This window comes from Azolla caroliniana, unplaced genomic scaffold, assembly GCF_043228905.1.
Source record: "Azolla caroliniana isolate FFs.n. ecotype wild unplaced genomic scaffold, voAzoCaro1.0.p SCAF_12, whole genome shotgun sequence".
NCBI classification, from domain to species: domain Eukaryota; kingdom Viridiplantae; phylum Streptophyta; class Polypodiopsida; order Salviniales; family Salviniaceae; genus Azolla; species Azolla caroliniana.
In genome coordinates, this window is record NW_028230447.1 from 19,719,897 (window position 1) to 19,738,801 (window position 18,905).

General features: G+C 48.9%; 2 protein-coding genes across 2 annotated transcripts; one reads left to right on the forward strand and one right to left on the reverse strand.

Moving 5' to 3' along the window:
- The first annotated feature begins 1,358 nt into the window (after window positions 1–1,358).
- On the forward strand, window positions 1,359–3,772 carry LOC147857409 (polyphenol oxidase 1-like). Its single transcript, XM_087328315.1, has one exon. The coding sequence runs from the start codon at window positions 1,525–1,527 to the stop codon at window positions 3,544–3,546; it is 2,022 nt and encodes a 673-aa protein (XP_087184441.1). The 5' UTR covers window positions 1,359–1,524; the 3' UTR covers window positions 3,547–3,772.
- Window positions 3,773–16,619: 12,847 nt separating this feature from the next.
- LOC147857410 (uncharacterized) lies at window positions 16,620–17,339 on the reverse strand. The gene has a single exon (XM_087328162.1). It carries the CDS (start codon window positions 17,337–17,339, stop codon window positions 16,620–16,622), a length of 720 nt encoding a protein of 239 aa, XP_087184288.1.
- Between the last annotated feature and the right edge of the window lie 1,566 nt (window positions 17,340–18,905).

An 18,905-nucleotide genomic window follows, 5' to 3' on the forward strand; every position in this document is an offset into this window, starting at 1 on the left:
AAAGGACTCTACAACATGGTTTTCACAGTATTTTTTTGACCATTCTTCATGGAGACAAGATATACAGGTATTTCGTTTTGCCTTGAAACCCATTGTTATTGCTATTTTATAGAAATATTCACTTGCTAATTAGCTCATAAAATTCCTTGTTTATTTTGGCGCTCCTAAAAACATTCATATCAAATTGAGTGCAAACTTTTAAGCGTAATGGCATGGTGATGTGCACAATGTGAAATTGGAAAATGTAGTTTTAGATACAAAACTTTCAAACAACATAAATAAAGTGGGCATGACCTCACATGATGAAGACATTGTCAAGGAAAGTTGGCATGGGATAACTTTATTTGTTAAAGGTTTGGAAACTTAAAGTAGATATTGATTTGATAGGTGGAAATATTTGAGGAGATACTTTACTTGTAGGAATTATGAGGATTGAAGCTCATGTATATGGAAACAATCACACCATGCTCTTAAACAAGTCGGTGTCTAAATGCAACTGAATCGTGGATATACAAACAAAGGATTTGTTCTCGAATCGAAACACACCTTCACAACACGCGGGTCTTTTTGGATTCCTGTCTACTAGATGTAGATGAGAACGGATTTACCCTACCGAATCACACCCAAGCCAGCATTTCGTGGTGCCTGACAGATTGTCTATAGAGAAATGATTATCACGTCAAAGGACCGTTCAAGAAAACTTAAGCGTATATGTTTGCGAGACTTCTACTCAACTTTTCTGTGGCTTGAAGACCTCCTTCTTTGACAATTTTCATGTAGTTCCCTTATTGCCTCCCTTCTTTGTCTAGGTATAATGGCTTCATGTTTAGAGTGTTTATCTCTTTCTGCCCTCTAGATTTTTTGTGTACTAGTCTCTAGATTTTAAAGAATCAATGTGCAACACAAGCTAATCGGTTAAAGAGATCTTCATAGTAGTATCCAACTATGGAAACTTGGGGGAATGTGTGAGCAATGGATGCACAGTTTGTGTGGGCAAACCTTTGAATTTTGTGTCCCAAAAATATGTAGTTTTTTTCAAAATGAAGGAATCCAAAAATAATACAATATACACATACACATACACAAACACATACATACATACATACATACATACATACATACATAGGGAGGAGGCCCAAGGGATGAGAAGTGGATAAGGATTGGTGGAGAAGGAAGATAAGTCAAAGGAAGAATAATCAATGCTAAAACTATTCAATGGTAACGTTCACACCACGTGTTTTTCACCCAAATTTTTTTCTTCTTATAGTATTAGAAAACGTGATAAATAATCTACTACAACAGAGTGATGAGTGGCACACTTGCTGGACACACCACTCACAATGGGGACTATAAAAAGGGTCATTAGCGAAGAAGAAGAAACATCTGAGTCCACGCCAGCCACACGAGTTCGAATTCAACTAAGCACCCTGATTAGCTCCCTAAGATCTAAACTAACGTTAACAAGATCTAAAATAACCTTTAGAGGACCAACATATACATACATATATAGATCTAAGTTTTTAAATGGCTAACACTTGGGACAACTCTACCTCTACCAATGAGGACATCTCTCTAGATAGTGGTAAGCAAGGGTTTACAAAGTCCTTGCTTGGTACACAACCCATCTCTCCTCAGGACAACAAATCCCACCACCTCATCTATCGCTACACAATCCCCTCGTCCAATCCTAACGACTTGTCATTGCCTCCGGACCTCACCCAAGCCATACCACGCGAGAATGTGCTCGACTTCTTCTACCCGCACACACTCACGACCGATGGCGAGGAGAAACCCAAGGAGAGCCTGGACAAGCTCAAAATGAGGAGGGATGTGTTTTTGCTCGCATTCTCCGCGGTTCAAGCCCTTGATGCCGATGATCGATGGTCCTTCTACCAAATCGCTGGGATCCATGGCCTCCCGCACGCACCTTATGATGGAGACGATGGTGAGTGGGATCCGTTCAACCCTGAATGGTGGGGCGGGTATTGTCAACACGGCACCCCGCTCTTCCCGACATGGCATCGCCCCTACATGTTGCTCATCGAGCAATCCATCATCCGTCAAGCGAAGCTCTTCGCAACAACTCTCTCAAATGCGGAAGAGAAGGCAGCGGTGTCCGCGATGGCCGGGGATCTCCGCTTCCCTTATTGGGATTGGGCGAGCAATAGTGCGCGCATCCTCGGGCTCCCTGACATCTTCATATCCACCGATGTCTCGCTAGCGTATGCGTGGAAATCATTCACCCGGACATCCATCCCGAACCCGCTCAAGGCATTCGTGGTGCCACGGGATGTCGGCAAGCCGTTCGCTTCCTCAGACGTGTACAACCCATCGGCCCGGCCCAACTACGTTGTGCCCCCGCAAGGCAACCCGTTCCTTCCCAAGGGCTACTCGACCGTGCGTCATGTCACGCCCAACTACCTCTCCAACAATGACAAGGTAAATGTGTCGGTCATGCGCAATGCCGGGACAGCCCTAGTCGAAGGCGTCCACGCGATGCTCCAACACAGCGAATGGATGCCCTTCTCCAACCACTTCTGGTCGGAGGCGACCCACGGGGACGGGAGCCAATTCGGGTACTACGCGTCCCTCGAGCTTGTCCACGACTTTGTCCACGGGATCCTGGGCGGGGCGGGCGGACAAATGTCGTACCCGGAGATCGCATCCTTTGACCCCATCTTCTTCTTCCACCATGCCAATGTTGACCGCCTAGTCGCGCTCTGGCAATACTGCTACCCCAATGCTTGGATCCCCGACACGCCATTGCAGCTCAACCATGATGGTACATACATATTGCCCCCCAATAGTGAATCCTTGGCTACCACGGAGCTCACGCCATTCCGGCTCGGCCCCAATGCGGAGAACCAACGGAAATTCGTGACATCCAATGATGTGCGCCTCGTGGACCGTGATTGCGGGTACAGCTATCCGGAGATCTTGACCGCGAGGAAGGCTGGGTGGACACCCGCCCGCATGGTCGAGTACCTCCGGAGGCTCTACAAGCCACCACAGGACTACGCCCACAGGTGGATCTTGGTGCTGGACAGGGTGGAGAAGAGGGTGTTCGATGGGACCTTCCAGATTAGGGTTTTCTTGGGGAACCCTAATGCCAACGCGGACACGCCGATCAACTCTCCCAACTATGCCGGGTCGATGACGGTGTTCGCGCGGTCGATCGGGATGCGGTGCGCAAATTGCGACGAGAGGAAGTACATGAGGGCTTCATTGGATCTCACCAAGACCATGGTGAGGCTCGGGATCACTACTGTCGAGACATTGAGCGCCACGGCCGACCCATTTGCCCCACCCACTGGACGGCTAGCAGCCAACCCCTTGTCCGCGCCCGGCTCTATTACCCTTGTGTTCGTGAGCCTCACCGGACAACAGCTCGACACCTCCGCCGTGGTCGGGGACGGTGTGGAAGACGGCATCCAGCTCGCGCTCTACTACCAGAGAGGCATCCCGGATGAAAGCATCAATGAGTTCTTCATTCGAAACCTCAACATTGCACCGACAACTATCGAGAAATTCATCTTACCTGCTTGACAACCCCCTAAGGTTATTCGCTGACATTCCGAACCCTTGGAACTACTTTTGTTCCAAGAACTTGTGGTGTGTTAGCTTCATGCCTTGGGTTTTCGAGTTACATATCTCTAAGTTTAGTCCCACTCTGAATCATATCGATACCAATGTCCAGCTTTCAGCCCAGACTAAGTTTCTTTTGTCTTGTATCGTCGGTACTATTTCAATGATCAGTTCATTATGTGCTTTCTTGGCATTTTTTACAAGTTCATATGTGTGTGTGAGTAACAAAAAGACATGTTTTTTACGTCCATAGGAGACTCATCGTGATGAATGGAATGATATATATATATATATAGGTTTAGGGTTTAGGGCGAGGGAAGTGAATGGATAGTCATCGTCGTAAGATCTACATTAAAGTTTGTCACTTGAATGTGTTCCCCAACATATTGCGGGTTGTGATAGCACCTTATTGTTAACGTGCATTCTATTATATTATCTAAACATAGAGAAAATGGCTAGAATTAGGGTCTTTGGGAAACTAGCATAACTCTTAAACAACACCGCATATGTTGAATATAAAAAGTTATGTCTCACTCTAGAGTATCTTCTTTGAAGATGTTTATTAACATTCAAAAAACTTTTATTGACATATGCTTTTGCCAAAGAATTACTAGATTTTAAAAACTTTATGTCACTTCGTTAAAAATATTTGAAGTCTGGTGAAGATAGAAATGTCCTTGATGACCCAAGATGGTTCTTTCGTGTCACTTCATTGCAATATCAAGTTTCTTAGGGTCTCTTGAATCCGAAAAGGAAATGCCTCAATGGATTTTTCTCATTGAAAAACAAAAGTAATCATCTTCCTCTCTTTTTTGAAATATCCATATAATGTTTTCTTCTGTGGATATGTTTAGTGACTTCTTAAAATATAGTTTTTTGCACAGACCCTCATCTCCATTCCCCATTCCCTTTTTCGTCTTTTTGTCAAGAGTCATGTGACATGTCAATAAAATGGTGTGTTATCATTGTGGATTGTGCCAAAGTTGTCTCTCATCTCTCTCCTACTTAGTGGACTTGCCTCATATAATAATGATTCCCATTATTTGCCAATTTCTCTGTCCTCCAAATACGTCACACAAAAAAGCCATCACTTATAAATGTAAAAGACATGCCATGACCTATAAATGTAAAGATGTGCAATGTGTGAACTACTTGCATTTTCATATTGAATTCGTTTGCACTTGAAATATTAGTCATTGGATGTCTATATCCAATTTTTTAGACATCATGCCGAAAAGTATGTGGTAATGGTTAATTTCTTAAGACAACTGAAAGTTAAATATTGCACATCCTCAATCGAAATTTTTTTAGAGACTTGTATAAAAGAAACACAAATTCTTAGACGATTGATCTACATCGTAGATGACATCAATGATCCCATTAGGTGTTATAGAAAACTTTTATGATTAAAGAAATCGGCAAGAAAATGGTTTCACTCTCTTTTTAATTGGAATTTCATATATTGACTTATTTTAGGACATTTACAAGGTTTCAATGAGGGCAGAAAATTTGAGACAACTCCTTGGAAGGAAAGACTTCTAAATAACTTAAATAACATATTTCTTAGAGTATTGTCATCCATGTTCACACTATTTCGTCTCTTTTGAAACAACACACCTAGACTCTCTTTTGTTAAAAAAGCCCAATTGAGTGGCGGGTTCCCTCATTTATAGGGTTGGATTCAAGTTGATGCACCGTCTACAAGGGTCATATCATGTGGCGTTATGTAATTGACAAAAAGTTTTTTCTTAAGAGAAATTATTTGGTGGATTCGCACAATTGGCAAAGTATAAGCTTTCACAAAATTTGATATTAAAGAGATCAACAATATATCTAGTTGTTTGTTTGAAGGGATGAGCAAATATAGGACCACCTACACCAATTCTCTTTTTCTCAACAACGAGTGCTATATGAGTAGTAATATAGTCAATTCACTCACTTTTCTCTATCTTTCAAGGGTTGACAAAAGGCAATTGGAGGAATATTGAAAAACTCCACGACGTTATAATAAATAAAGAGAATCTTGAGAGAAATTCTTCCCTTTTTTAATTATGATATTTAAAATATTAAGGCATTGTAAGGTTGCACTACATGTCATTATTAAGGCCACCTCATTATGGGGCACGTACTTTATTGACATTTCATATTTCCTATGTCCATGCCTTTGCGTTGTTATCCACTTCGGTCTGAACTCTGGAGGTTATGATGTAGTATGCGTGAAGATGTTAGCACATTGGAACAATTGAGGATAACTTACTTTGAGCTTGGGACCATCATAAGTACATCCAAGGACTTAAGAAAAGGTATAGTGAGTAATGACATGTTTGGAAGTAGGTGAAGGGGATGGGGATGTGGATGGGAGGTTTGTAAGTCAATAGTGTGTAAATGACATCCTAAAAGTTTTAAATAGAAGGAACCCAATGGGGGATGGCAACTTACACAACCGGGAACAAATTGGTAAATGAATATGGAAATGGAGTATAAAACTTTTGCTTACGAAAGTATTAGAGCTTTTTAATTTTGTTTCGATGAGTTGAGAAGATGATATGGCCTCATATCAATCTCCTATTTTCTTCTTCGTAGATTGCCTATTGCATTTCTAGAATGCTTGGAGCATAATAACGAGGTTCACTAACATTTGCAAGTGTTGAGCGTCAAGCTCAACTGGAGCCGGATCGGCTGGATAAGCCTGAGTCGGCAAGCGAGATGGAACGGTAAGCCGTGAGCAACCGAGCCGGCAAGAAACAGAGCCGGTGAGCTGGGGAGCCGGTTAGCCGGTTAGCTGGATCCAATCGGTAACCGGAAGCCTAGTATTAGTTTAGACTACTAGGCAATTATAGTCTCGTAGTAAGTGTCAGAAGCTCGTGTGAGCATTAAAGTACGCGGTACTTGTGTCAGTCCCACGAGGACTTGTATAAATAGTGCTACTGAGCATAGTTGTATGTGACAGAGTGTTTTATATTTTTTGAATATAGCTTTGAGGTTCTGCTCTCTCTATCTCTTCCTGTCTCTCCCTGTGTACTCTGTGTATTCCTTGATTTCCCTGTCTTCTAACACTTCTGCAAGTAATCGTTTTCATGGTATCAGAGTGCGAGGTTTGAGAACCTCTGCAGCCGACAAACGCTTGAAAGCAAACCCTAATAGACAGAGAAGTGATGGATAGAGGGATGGCTAGCTCGCTCCCTGTGGAGAAACTCGGAAGATCCAACTACGCATCTTGGTCGTACAAGATGCACCAGTACCTGCTTGGGCATGGCTACTAGAGCTTCGTCAAAGGAGCCAATGAAACAACACCTGATGCGGCACATAAGGATTTCCCATTTGTGGGAACAATCGGCAAGCAGAGTGATGTACTGCTTCGCGTCCAGTGTTAGAGACCAGCTGTTGAGCCACATCCGAGATGCCAAGACGTCGAAGGAGGCTTGGGGAAACCTGAAGAAGGTTTTCACCGCGAGCCCTACGGCCCAGAAGCTGCAACTCCGACAAGAGTTGAGCAATGTCTGACAGAAGGACATGTCGATGGCGACTCACTTGCCTCTATCAACGTTACCGTAGAGGAAGATGAGATGGTACAGGTCTGTCTTGGGGGCTTGGCGTTTAAGTTCAAAGTGTTCCGAACGGCGGTGTGTACAAGGGAGAATACGCCGTCATTTTTCGACTTACAGTCGATGCTCCTTGTAGAGGAGAACCACGCCGGTGCATCAACTAGCGCACCCACTGACAACCGGATGCTATACACGGAGGCGGATCGGTCCCGTGGGCGTGGTGGACGAGGCGGGTCGGCACGCTATGGAGGCGGCCGGCAAGAGCAAGAACGAAGGCACAAAGAACGTGCCGACAACAGTTCTGGGACTTCCATAGGCAGGGGGAGTCAAGGCGGTCCCGGAGGCCGACAAGACAAATCTGCTACGGAATGCTAGTACTGTGGCAAGAAGGGCCACAGAGAAAGCGAGTGCTAGAGAAAGCGCGCCGATTCGGACAAATCCGGATCCGGCAAGGCCAGCAAGGATGGCCGACAAAGCTCGCACTACGCGAAGGGATCAGGAGGATCCAAGAACAGTAACGGGCCAGCGTTGATGATGAAGCACGAGGCGAACTCGATGAAGAAGACCACTTTCAAATCGGAGGAAGTGTGGTATGTTGATTCTGGTGCGTCGAACCACATGACGAGTCACAAAGAGTGGTTCTCCTTGGAGAAACCGGATCAACCAGGAGTAGTCGAAACCGGAGACAACACTCCTCACCCAATCGTGCACGTCGGAGAAGTTCCTTTGAGCCACGTCGGACAGAAGGGGAAGCTGATGAATGTATTACACGTTCCGACAATCACGAAGAACCTGATGTCGGTCGGACAGATCGTCGACCAAGGGATGCAAGTGTGGTTTACGCACCTCAGGTGCTTCATCAAGGAAGAGGGCCAGATTATTGTGCAAGGGCGTAGAGATGGGAGGATGTTTATCCTCGACACCAACGACGTCGGCCCCGCTCTGTTTGCAAAAGGACAGAAGGTCGAATCAGACATCGACCTGTGGCACAAGCGGATAGGCCACGTCAATTACCGTAGGCTTCAAGACCTGCAAACAAAACAAGTTGTTTTCGGTTTGCCGAAGTTCAGCGGCCGGAAGGCCCAAGTATGTGAAGCCTGCCAACTCGGGAAGCAACACCGGCTTCCATTCCCTACCAAACATAACTGGAGCCGTAACAAGCTCGACCTTATCCATTCGGGTGTGTGGGGACCGGCACAGAATGTTAGTCTTGGCGAGAGTCGATATTTCGTCTCCTTCATCGACGACTATACGTGGCACACATGGATCTACCTCATTGAGCGGAAGAGTGAAGTCTTCGAGTGTTTCCGGAGTCTCCAAAGCATGGTGGAACGGGAATCGGAGAGGAAGATCAAATGCCTGCGGTCGGATGGTGGAAAAGAATACTTTTCCGGCCAATTCAACAGTTATCTACAACAAACGGGAATTCGGCGAGAGTTCAACTGCAGATACACACCGCAATAGAATGGTGTTGCCGAGAGGAAGAACCGGTCGCTCATTGATGCGGCAAGGGCAATGCTAGAGGAGAAGAGCATGCCCAAATTCTACTGGGCGGAGGCAGTCCAAACGGCTGTCTACATCCAGAACCAGATCGGTGACAAGGTGTCAGCTCACGAGCTGTATTTCGGGCGCAAGCCGAATTTGAGACACCTTAAGATCTTTGGTCGCATTGCATATGTGCATGTACCGGATGAGAAGCGGAGGAAGCTGGATGCAAAATCGGAAAAATGCATCCTAGTCAGCTATGCTCAAGAGCAAAAGGGTTATAAGTGTTATAACCCTCGGACAAAGCAGGTCTGAGTTAGTCGAGATGTCGAGTTCGATGAATCGGCATCATGATACTCCTTACCGACTCCGACTTCCGAATCCGACCCGATGCCGGAGGATGAGGCCAGTGAGCCTGAACCGGCCCAGGCAGATGATGATGAAGCGTGGACTCAGGATGAGAGTCCAGAATTGTTTCGGTTGAGCGGGCCGAATGAGAGACTGAGTCAATCTAACCAGTCCGATGAGGATTCAGCGAGTAGTGGAGACTCTGCTGTGCACTCCCCGCGCAAGGAACCAAGGAGACGGTTCACGCGCAAAGAGAAGGGGAAGAAGAAGATGCCGGAATTTGAAACCGGCAACGAAGAGTCGGATCGATGTGCATTCGACTCTGGCAAGGAGAAAGGCTGATCTTCGACAACGAAGACCGAACCGGCCAAGAAGGGCCTCAAATCGGGTAACGGTGAATTACGCCGGTCCACCCGCCAGAAGGATCTCGTCAAGCGGTACGGGTACAATGAGTACATGGCGCATCACTATACGTACATGACTAAGGTGGCGGAAGTGCGTGAGCATGAGACCTACGCAGAAGCGGCAAAGGACGCAAATTGGCGTGCCGCTATGGAGGAAGAAATGTGGGCACTTGATGTCAACGAGACATGGGACCTAGTTGACCCTCCCTGTCACTGTAAACCGATCGGATGCAAGTGGGTGTACAAGGTAAAGTACAACGTTGACGGTTCAGTTAACCGGTACAAGGCCCGGTTAGTGGCGAAGGGATACGCGCAGACCCACGGAATCGACTATGACGAGACTTTCGCTCCGGTAGCGAAGATGACGACGGTTCGTGTGGTGCTGGCAGTTGCTGCAACAAGGGGGTGGCATCTTCACTAGATGGATGTGAAGAATGTGTTTCTTTAGGGTGACCTTGAAGAAGAAGTCTTTATGACTCAGCCCCCCAGCTTTCAATTGGAGATGAACAAGTCGGCGGTATGCCGGTTGAAGAAGTCGTTGTACGGCCTGAAGCAAGCCCCTCGAGCTTGGAATGCGAAGATCACACACCGGTTGTGCAAGATGGGGTTTGTGGCATCCAAATCGGACTCTTCGTTGTTCATCTGGCAAGGCTCAGCCGGTCCGGTATGTGTATTGCTCTATATTGATGATTTAGTCATCACTGGACCGGGTCTTCCAGAAGTCAACCGCGTCAAGTCCCAGTTGTCGGACGCATTTGAGATGAAGGACCTGGGGGACCTTCATTATTTTCTTGGGATCGAGGTGATCCGAACCCCCGACGACATATTACTCTCACAACGACATTACGTCTTGAATATGCTGTACAAGTTCGGCATGACAGAATGCCGACCTGTCTCCACACCCTTGGACCGACACCAGAAGCTTCGTCCCAACTCCGGACCGGCCTGCAACGAGAAACGGTTCCGACAAATTGTCGGAAGCCTTATTTACTTGACTATCTGTTAAGGATCTATGTATCGATGGAGTAAGCTCCTCGATGTCGTGCGGGATTCGGACCGGCGTATACCCTCTTGATGGCGAATTGGGCGAAGATGGTTGTCGGATACCTCTGAGCCTCACACTCACTCAACGATTAGTAAATGATTAAGCACGATATCTCTCTCACTCTCTCAAGCTCTCTCTCATAAACAATAGATCAATAGTATAGACAATAAGAAGCAAGAGTATGTCTATTATTAACCCTCTTTGCTAAGAGGTTTAGCACCAACAAGGAGAGAGATTAGTGTTCTCTAACTCAACACTTCACTAATCTCTCTTAAGCTCAAAGGTTTACAAGAAAGAGGAGACGAAGCTCTAGCTCTAATCAATAGGAGATCTTTACAAATGGGAAAACCCTCACAAAGCCACTAATATGTGGTTTATATAGCTTTCACGTTTAGGGTATGGGCCTTTCACATTTGGTTGTCTCTTTGCTTTCCTTTCCTCTTGCCCGTTTCCTCTTCGTACTACATCCTTGTTGATGCGTTCTTATTCGTGACTGGTTGTGTTGTTATCCCAACGCTTAACATCTCCCCCAACCTAATGAGTGCATACTCCCGACTGCACTATGGGAGGGGAGCTTCGGGCGTCGGGGGCGAGTAGAATTGAGTAGGGGCGTTCGTCGGGGGGCGGGTGGCGGCGGAGATGATGGCGAAGGCGGCGGATGTTCAGTGGTGGTAGCCGGATTTCCTGCAGTTGGTCGGTTGTTGTGAAGAAATCTTTCTTGGGGCCGGTGAGCCAGTTGCAGGTGTTGTAGCCAACGAAGGGAGAAGGGGGGTTTCGACTAAAGCTTATGTAAGCGGGGAAAAAATGCGTGTCGATCATGGTTTCAAAATCCCGTTTGTAGGTTGCGGGGAGTATGTTGACACGGGTCCAGAGGCCGACCAGTTGGCGGCGAGTTGGACCTTTGTTCAAATCGAAGGCGAGGCCCCACACTGGGTGGTTGTGCCGTTAGAAGGGGGGGGCTTCGTATGGGCCAGAGTCAAGGAGAATGAGTAGAAGTTGTAGAAAACGAAGGCTGGCTTGAATGTCGGGGTCCGGGACGTCAAGGTATGTACGTAGGAATCGTCGCATGACTCGGATCATGTCGGGTTCGGTCGGGGATGTGCGCGGGGGTCGGGGCAACAACGGCCAGTTGAATTGAAGGGTGGGTAGGCGTGCCTGGGCGGCGCGAAAATCGGGCCATGGCCAATGACGAGGAAGGGGAAAAAAGGTGGGGTTGGTGTGCAACTCGGGGGGGTGGAGGGTGAGCCATTCGCGGAAGGATGTGTGTGTGAACCAAGGGAGATGCCATGGGGGTTGGGTGCCGGGAGGTTCGAGGAGGGGGTCGGCGACGGGGTGGTGCCACCCGCGAGTGGGGATGGGGTGTGTGGCGGCCCAAGTAGACATCTTATCGCGGTAAACATGGGGGTAAAGGAAGACGTCAACTTGGGGTTCGGAGGTGACTTCGGGGTAATAGTTGTAGAGGCGGGTGAGGAGTAGGGGGGTCTCACAGAAGTCGAACTCCCATGGAATGGGGGCGACAGACTGATTGTCAAGACGAGTGTCCCAACTAGTACCACTTTCGATGCAATCAAGGGCAGTTTGGAGGCCGTGGGTGAGTTGCTAGCGGTCGACCAAATTAGCATAGAAGGTCGCAACGTTGAAGCGGGCGCTCGGGGTGTGGAGTAAGGCAGGTGTAGTGAAGATGGGCGAGGGCGAGGCGGTGGCTGGGTGTCGGGTTCATCAGGTGAGTCGTGGTCCCCCTCCAGGTCGATCTCTGGGGGGGAGAAGGGGGGTGCGGGGGTAGGAGGGCACGAACATGAGCCTCATCGAACGTCATGAGTTGATACTCGCGGGAAACGTCGAGGTATAGGGCTAATTCCGGTATGTCGTCAGCCTCGAGGTCGGTGGGCCAGTTGAACATGGCGTATTCGATGCTGAATATGTGAGTACGAACCCCGACGTCCCAGGCGGTTTGCCAAGCACGTATTAGCCAGAGGAAACCGAAAGGGGGTACAGAGGTCGTTGTGTTTTCCAACAGGGTGCGGGTGAGGGTGTCGGCGATGTGGTGTAAGCGCACCAGTGTTGTGAAGAGGTGGGCCAGTTGGTCTTCGGTGACTTGCATCGTGACATCAGAAGGGTAGGTGAAATAGATCAGGTTGGAGATGTCTAAGTCGGGGGTGAGGGCGGTGTGAAGGTAGGCCATACCTTCGAGGAACAAAATGGGGAGGTGTTGGGGGAAGAGGTCACCGATTGGGGGAGCAGGTTCTTCGGTGGCTTCCTGGTATAACATGAAGAGGGTGAGGGCGTGGTTGTCTTCGGGGAGTACTCGGATGAAGGTTTGCCGGTCTGGGGGTGTGGTGTCGTCAAAGAATACGCGACGTGTGGCGGCTAACGACCGAAGGACGCACGTTGCTTGGATGAGGAGGGTGCGTGGTGTAGTGAAAAGTTCGGAGAGCAGGGAGGTCGAGGTCACGTACACCGAGAGTGCCTAGATCATATTCGGAGAGCCAGCTGGGGGAAGTAGAGGGGTCTAAACGGTGGAGGGGTCCGTTGCACTGGGGTGAGGGCGTGTTCAAGGGCGGCTTTGGACGTGCGGAGTTGAAGGATGTCCTTTTCGAGGTCGGCGCATTGGCGACGGTGTTTGATGAGGAGACATCGATTGCGTTCATTGGCGACTTCGACTTGGTGGATCACGGCGTCTCGTTCAGCCTTGAGGGTGGTGATCTCGTTCGTGGGTTGGTGAGTGGTGGCCATGGCGGTGGCTAGGGCCTCAGACCGTTCGGAGAGATTAGCCGTCACGACTGCGAGGCAGGCCTCGGTCAGTTGGTGTTGGGTGGTGAGGCGGACGTACTCGGCCGAAAGTTCGGCATGTGTTTGCGCTGCGCGTTCCTGGTCGTGGTGCTAGGTTGTCCGAGCTTGTTGGAATTCGTCAACGAGTTGTTGGTGTCGGGTTTGCGTTGTCAGGAGTTCTTGCTTGAGGAGGTCGTGGGCGGCTGCTTGGCATGCGTTGGTATGGAGGGCGCTCCGTACCTCAGCGACCAAGATCTCGTTCCGTGTAGAGGGCTCGTGTTGGTCGGTGGCGGTCTGTTGGGCCTGTGCCTGAACTTGAAGTAGGCGACGGTTCACGACGGCACTCATCTTGAGGAGGTCGGCCACCATGTCGGTTAAGGGTTTGGGGGGGACAACGAGGGAGGGGGTAGGGTGGGTAGATACTGCAATGAGGGAGGTCGAGTAGGGCACGGAGGTCGGGAGGGGGGGTGGTGGAAGCGGGGTTGCCATTTGGGCGGGGGCGAGGGTGGGTTGGAGGGGAACTGCCGGGGTTGCGGTCGGGGGTTTCGGTGTCGAGGGCGGCGTGGCGAGCGAGTTTATGGGGTCGGGGTTGCGGGGTGTTGTCGGTGGTGGTGGACGGGAAAGGTGGGGTAGTTGTGACCGGAGCGGGGGGAGAGGATTCGTGGGGTGGAGGGGTTGGCAAGGTGGGTGGAGGCGGGGTTGGCGGGTTCCGTTGGTCGTGCAAGATTGACTTAGTGGTGCAGCTGCAGGAACGCGGAGTCGTGGTTGTGGTATGATGTGACACATAGTGGAAAGTGGTGGACAAGGCCTGGATTTCGGTGGGGGTGAACTCGTGTGTCTGGAATTCCTTGACACGATTCGTGATATCCTCAAGGGTGTCGAGGTTAGCTTCGGCTGACACGTGGATGATCGGGGGTTGTTTGTGTGCTGGTGGCCGTGCCTGTTCACCTTGGTGTACCTGTCGTAAAAAGTCGCATTCGGGGAGACGAAGGCGTTTGAGTTGGCCTGGGACAGTGATCTTGCGGAAGCGTTCTTGGCAGCGTACGAAGGGAGGGGCGGGGGGTCCGATGCTGAACTTTGCGCACAAGTAGCGGGTGAGGAACCACGCGAAATTGACAGTCGATTTGGTCCGTGTGTGCCATTCTCGGACCCGGCGAACAAGCTCGTGAGCCCACTGGACCGGTTGCGGATCATGTGCCCACTTGAGGTACTCACCGGTGATACGAGCGGTGGCATCGGTAGATGCGGTGTCGCTGATTTGGGCAATGGCGCTACAACGGTCGTGGAGATGGAGAGGGATTTCGGTGTAACGCCACCCTTCGCGTCCAGAATATTCGGCGTAGGCGACAGGAATGATGCCGGGGACAACCCCCCGGGTCCTCGTGGTGCGGAAGGGGGCGCCCTCGAGGGGTAAATGCAACGTAGCACAAACGTCGGCCGCGGTGAACTGGAATGCGACGGGGGGGAGTTTGCGAAAGGCTGCATATCGACGTGGCCCGTATCGGGGTTGTATCCGATGAGGAAACAGTTGACCAGTTCGGGTAGGACACCCCATGGCCCAATCCCAAGGAAGAACTTGAGGCCAAGTCGTGAGAGAGTGGCGAACAAGTCGGGTTCGAGGTACTTGATCTGCGTGGCGGTTGTGGGTATAACAATAAAATAAAAAAAATAAAAAATACATAACAAAAAATAAAATAAAATAAAATAAAATAAAATAAAATAAAATAAAATAAAATAAAATAAAATAAAATAAAATAAAATAAAATAAAATAAGGATAATAATAATCGGTATAGAAAAAAATAATAAAAATCATAAAAATAAAAAAGAAAGAACGAATAAATAAATAAATAAATAAATACAAATCAAACTGACAATAATAGTCATTACAGATAAAGTAAATCAATAAAATAATGGTAAAGATCATAAAGAAAAAAAAAAACAAAAAAAAATAAAAAAAAACAAAAAAAATAAAAAATAAAAAAATAAAAAAAAACAAAAATAAAAAATAAAAACTAATACAATTAATAGAACATAAACCACGACAACGAGGGACAACCGACGGGGATGCGAGGTCGGGAGGGTAGGGAGGAATCGATGGAGAAGATTCGGACACCGATGGTGACGGGGGTTTGAACGGGGGTCTACGGGGAACGTGGTAGGGGATTGGGTAAACTAAGGGCTTTTGAGGAACCTTGAGGATGCGACTGTGGAGGGAGTGTCACTCGGGTATCGTGTGAGGTTTCGGGTCTGTGACTTTTAAGGATCCAAACCTGCGGCATGTTTGTTAAGGGGGTGGGGAGGATTTGTGAAACCTTCCTACGGGGTATTCGGTCTCTCAGTTGTTTAGGCTTGTCGATTCCTGTGGCTTTAGCCTGGGCGGGATACCGGGTTGATGTGTGTGCTTTTCGGGTGTCCCCTGCAGGCGTGGTATGATCGTGACTGGGAAGTCAGCTTTGTTTCGGGACCCAGAAGCTAGTGGCGCCTTTGTACCAACCTTGTGCTGTTGTGAGTGTCTTTTTGACTCGCCAAATGGCGGATTCTCCACAACATTGTCCATCTGCAAAAACAGCGTGAACATTCACCCATTCCCGTGGTTTGGGTGTCTGTGTTTTGACGTTAACGTCGCGCTGGTCTTGGGTGGCCAATGGGTGTTGGCGTTCGGTTTGGTTGAGCGACTCCGCGCCTTGGGGTTCATCAATGGCCCCTGCAGGTGTGGTATGATCGCGACTGGGGAGTCGGCTTCGTTTTGGGACCTAGAAGCTAGTGGCGCCATTGTGCCAGCCTTGTGCGGTTGTGAGTATTTTTCTGACTCGCCACACCGCACGTTCTCCGTAGCGTGGGCCTTCAGCGAAAACTGCGTGGATGTTCACCCATTCTCGTGGTTTGGGTGTCTGTGTTCTATTGTTAGTCTCGCGTTGGCCATGGGCGGCCGGTGGGTGTCGGTGTGTTGCTTGTTTGGGTAGCTCCACACTTTGGGGGTCAGCGAGGACAACGAGATGTGATTCGAGTGTTGTTGCGAGGAGGTCCTCGGACTTCAGTCCACCTCCTGTTTGAAAAGAGACGATGTGTTTGCTGGGTGATAGGAAACATTCACTTATGCGACACCAATCTAAACCGAGGAGGCATTGTGTGTGCATCACTCCGGGTGGGAGTACCCGAACTTGGATTAAGTGCGCGCTGTATTCTGTCTTGATGTTACACCTGAAAGTTCCAAGGCAACATGACGTGGACCCATCGAAGCCACGGAAGTTGTCATTGCACAGTTAGAGGTTTGGGAAACCTAGACGTCTCCATGTTTCGAAGGAGAAAAGGGTTAGTGATGCTCCTGTGTCAATTACCGCCGTGAAAGGCATGTCGTCGACACAACATTGTAGTTGTATTGTTCCATCATTAGAGTTGGCCGCCCGAGCCATGGCTGTCGGATGGGCGTGTCCCTGTCACTTCAATTTCGCTTGCGTATTGCACAGGTCGGTTTCGAGCCGGGCCATTCGGCCTTTGGAGGCTTTAAGTTTGGCCTCTACCTCTTGTTGCCGAGCCGTGAGTAGAGCCTCGAGTGTGAGGGGTCCATAGTAACGTTTGAGCTTGCTCCCATTAATGAACCCGGGGATGTCAAAACCTTCGATCGTGCGTAGGCGACATGCTCCTGTCTTGGTAATCTCCGAAACCACATACAGGCCTTCACCCCGTAACTTCAACTTCTTCTTGTGTCGTTGAGAGGAGAATTTGAGGGCCATGTCGCCTTCTGCGAGGTCTTTGTTCTTGACTTTATTGTCGTGCCACACCTTTCTATTGGCTTTCTCTGCCAAGAGTGCCTGGAATGCGAGAAGGCGAGTTTCTGTCAGTCGTTCTAGGTTCTCTAGGCGTGACGGGAGGGGGTCCCCTTCCCATCGTTCTTGTACGGCGATCCTAAGGCTGGGGACAAGGAACTCGATGGGTAATACTGCTTCTTGCCCGTACACCAGTTTGAATGGTGTGTGGCGAGTTGCGACTTTGTAGGAAGTATGGAAAGCCCATAATGCTGCTTGGAGTTTGGTGCTCCAATCAGATTGTGAGGCAGCGACTATCTTTGTGAGTACTGTACATAGCACCTTATTCGTGCTTTCCGCTTGTCCGTTGCATCGAGGGTAATAAAGAGAACTTTTGCGGTGTGTCACCATAAACTCGCCTAATAAATGTGCTATCACCTCATTCAGGAAATGTGAGCCTTGGTCACTAATGATTTCGAGCGGACATCCAAACCGTACGATGACATTTTCATATAGGAATTTGGCAATACTACGCGCGTCGTCGTTAACGCAAGCTTTAGCTTCAACCTACTTGGTGGCGTAGTCAGTGGCGATTATTATGTATCGGTTGAGGTTGGAAGCTGGGCTGATTGGGCCGATAAAGTCGATACCCCATTTCTCGAATGGTTGCCATGCCACCACCAAGTTTAACATATTAAAATCCGCTTTTAGCGGGTGTTTGAAACGTTGGCACTCGTCACAGCAACGTACGTACGCGTATGTGTCTTTGAAGAGTGTTGGCCACCATAGGCCGGATTGAAGGATCTTGCGCGCAATGGTCTCGTGATTGAAATGACCACTTCCGCTCCTGCAATGAGCTTGTTTGAGGGTGGTGACGATGTCATGGTCTGTTATACACCTCCGAAGTAGATCGTCATTACCCCGATAGTACAGATTGCCTCGGAGCCTCGTGAAGGGGCCACATTTCTTTAGCAAGGCACGCGCGTGTGTTCGTGGTAGTTGTTTTAGGAAGGACGCTCCTTCGGTTAGGACGCGAACTATGTCTGATGCCCATGCTGGTACGGTATCGATCTCAAATAATGCTACATCTGGTGTTTCATCATCGACCCTAGTGGCTTCTTCTCCGTTGGGAATCCGAGAGAAATGATCGGCGAGTACATGGCCTTTCCCTTTTCTCACTACTACCTTGAAGTTGAATTCGAGTAACGTTACGATCCATCGTGAGATGCGTCCAGTGGCGTGAGTTTTGTTTACTAAGTAGAGTAGGGCCTGATGGTCTACAAAAAACGAGAACCGGGACACCAACAGGTAGTGGTGGAATTTCTTTACGCTGTAGACCATGGCCAAAGCCTCCCGTTCCGTCGTGGAGTAATTTCGTTCCGCGGCAATTAGCTGGCGACTAGCGGAGGTGACCGGTAGGTCGAATGCCCCTTCACCGGGTTGGGCTAGAACTGCACCAATCGCGAAGGCGGAAGCTTCGGTGTGCACGTGGAATTCTTTGGTCCAGTCGGGAGGCCGGAGGATGGGGGCCCTAGTTAGGCACTCTTTCAAGAGCTTGAAGGAGTGTGTGCATTCTTCTGTCCACATGAACTGCTTTAATAGGGAGTAGAGTTTGAAATGCTCTGGGAATTCCGCTTCCGTCACAGCCTCTTGAGTGGTCGTGACGTCACCTGGACGTGTGACTCGTTGTACCAGTTCTTCGTCCTCTACGTCTACGTCTTTTCGTTGGGGACCTAGGGTGGTGACGTTGAAGCACGAGATTGTCTTTCCGTTCTCGTCACAACACTTTGTACCTATAGGGTACATTGCGTTGGTTGTGGCAAGAGCGTGCACCCAATTCATTTCTAACGTCTCGGAGGTGACGGATTGGTCGTCTCTCTCACGTGCGTTCTCTTCTTTGGAAGTGGTGGGGCTTTGAGGAAAGTGTTGGCCTCTGGTCAAGAGTTGAAGTGTCTTCGTGGGGTTGCACGCTAGGAG

Coding starts and splice junctions, on each gene's coding strand:
- LOC147857409 (XM_087328315.1), top strand. CDS start 1,525: ATGGCTAACACTTGGGACAACTCTACCTCTACCAATGAGGACATCTCT.
- LOC147857410 (XM_087328162.1), bottom strand. CDS start 17,339: ATGGTGACACACCGCAAAAGTTCTCTTTATTACCCTCGATGCAACGGA.